Source organism: Charadrius vociferus, unplaced genomic scaffold (genome assembly GCF_000708025.1).
Source record: "Charadrius vociferus isolate BGI_N301 unplaced genomic scaffold, ASM70802v2 scaffold1705, whole genome shotgun sequence".
Classification (NCBI taxonomy): Eukaryota; Metazoa; Chordata; class Aves; order Charadriiformes; family Charadriidae; genus Charadrius; species Charadrius vociferus.
Window position 1 is genome coordinate 4,432 of NW_009648564.1, and position 1,509 is coordinate 5,940.

Here is a 1,509-nt window from a genome sequence, read left to right on the forward strand (position 1 = left end):
ACATGGGGATGACGTCCCGGGGCACCGTCGGGGCTGGGCGGGCACAAAGGTGTCAGTCTGTCTTTGGGAAGCCACCACGAGCATCCCCAGCTGCCTCGCCAGCCCCTTACCCGCCGGCATGGTGCGGATGTAGACCACCTCGCTCTGCGCCCCGTAGTTGCGGCCTTCCTCGGCGGTGGTGAGGGTGATGGCGCGGACGAAGATGGCGTATTGGGTCCAGGGGCGGAGGTTGAGGAGGGTCACCCCCGGTGCCTGCTCGCTGCTGAGCGGCAGCTCCACGTCCAGCACGTTCCAGCTCTGCGCCCCGCAGGCGTCCTGCCCCACGTACTCCGACACGTTCTGGAAGGGTCTGCCCCACACTGGGCATCGGGGAGGGTCCCGGGACCCCCTCCCGGCCACACGACCACCCCCCCAAGGTCCAGCAGCCCACCAGCACACAAGGACACCACGGGCTGGGGTCCCCAAGCCCTCCGCGATGGGGACGAGTTGGGGACGGGCACCACTTACGACTCCTTGTAGTAGACGATGAAGCTGAGGAGGTCCCGGTACTCGGGGGGTCGGTACCGCTCCCACTTGAGGAAGATGCGGTCGGACTCGGTGACGTTGGAGATGAAGCGCAGGGTCTGGGTCTTGCCTGGGGAGGGGTGGCAGGGTTCGGGCAGGGGGTCGTGGCACCGTCCGGTGTCCCTGTCCCCGTACTCACAGGACGCCCGGTCCCCGTTGGTGCGGGGGTTGATCTCGGCCTTGTTCTGCCGCCCCTTGGTGCCCGTCACCTCCTCCATGCGGTAGATCTCGGCCAGGCACAGCTTGGGGTTGAAGGCGAAGTACATCTTGCCCACGGGGATGGAGAGGACGTGGTGGTTCCAGTCCCAGAGCTGCTGTAGGTTCTGGTTGTCCAGGACGTACAGGGTGTAATTCCTGGAGGAGGAGACGTGGACGGAGGTGGTGGGCATGGGCAACCCCAAAACCGTGTGTGTGTGTGTGTCCCACCCACACCTCATCCTCACCCGTCCACCATGGAGTCGCCGCGGATCAGCTTGAGGTTCTTGAAGAAGGACAAGGAGACGAGGGCGAAGGAGTGCTTGATCTTCAAGAAGCCCGTGATGGTCTCGATGAGCCCCAGGCTGCTCTGCAACTCCGAGGCCAGGTTATCTGGGGATGACCCGTGGGTGTCAGCATGGGGAGGGGGGCCACCCCCCCAATTAACTCATCCTAGAAGGGAAACGACCCCTCTCCTTCCCCCTCCCGCCCCCCGCAGCAGCTCTCCCACCCGGGGCGGGTTGCGAGGGATGGGATCCGGCACTCACAGCCCCGGCGGATGTTGAGGATGAGGTTGCCCTCGACGAGGGTGCAGCCCCCCAGCTCCTGCGCCGCTCGCGTTGAGTCGATGGTCTTGGTGCCCACCTTGCACTCCTTGGGGCACAGCCCCTCGCACTTGTGGCAGAAGATGCTGCGGGCAGGAGGACGGGGAAGGGGACGGGGACGGGGACGGGACGTGAGCCGGGCATC

The 1,509-nt window shown here is 65.9% G+C and overlaps 1 protein-coding gene across 1 annotated transcript in view; it reads right to left on the bottom strand.

Moving 5' to 3' along the window:
• INSRR (insulin receptor-related receptor) overlaps nt 1-1,509 on the bottom strand; it is a gene marked incomplete at its 3' end in the record, with an annotated part of 8,343 nt that overhangs the window by 4,428 nt on the left and 2,406 nt on the right. The window contains exons 2-7 of the mRNA XM_009886180.1: nt 1,308-1,457; nt 1,008-1,152; nt 704-918; nt 508-634; nt 111-349; nt 3-33 (exon numbers count right to left, since the gene is read on the bottom strand). Of these exons, the coding sequence (XP_009884482.1) occupies nt 3-33; nt 111-349; nt 508-634; nt 704-918; nt 1,008-1,152; nt 1,308-1,457 (907 nt within the window). The remainder of the gene's footprint in view (nt 1-2; nt 34-110; nt 350-507; nt 635-703; nt 919-1,007; nt 1,153-1,307; nt 1,458-1,509) is intronic.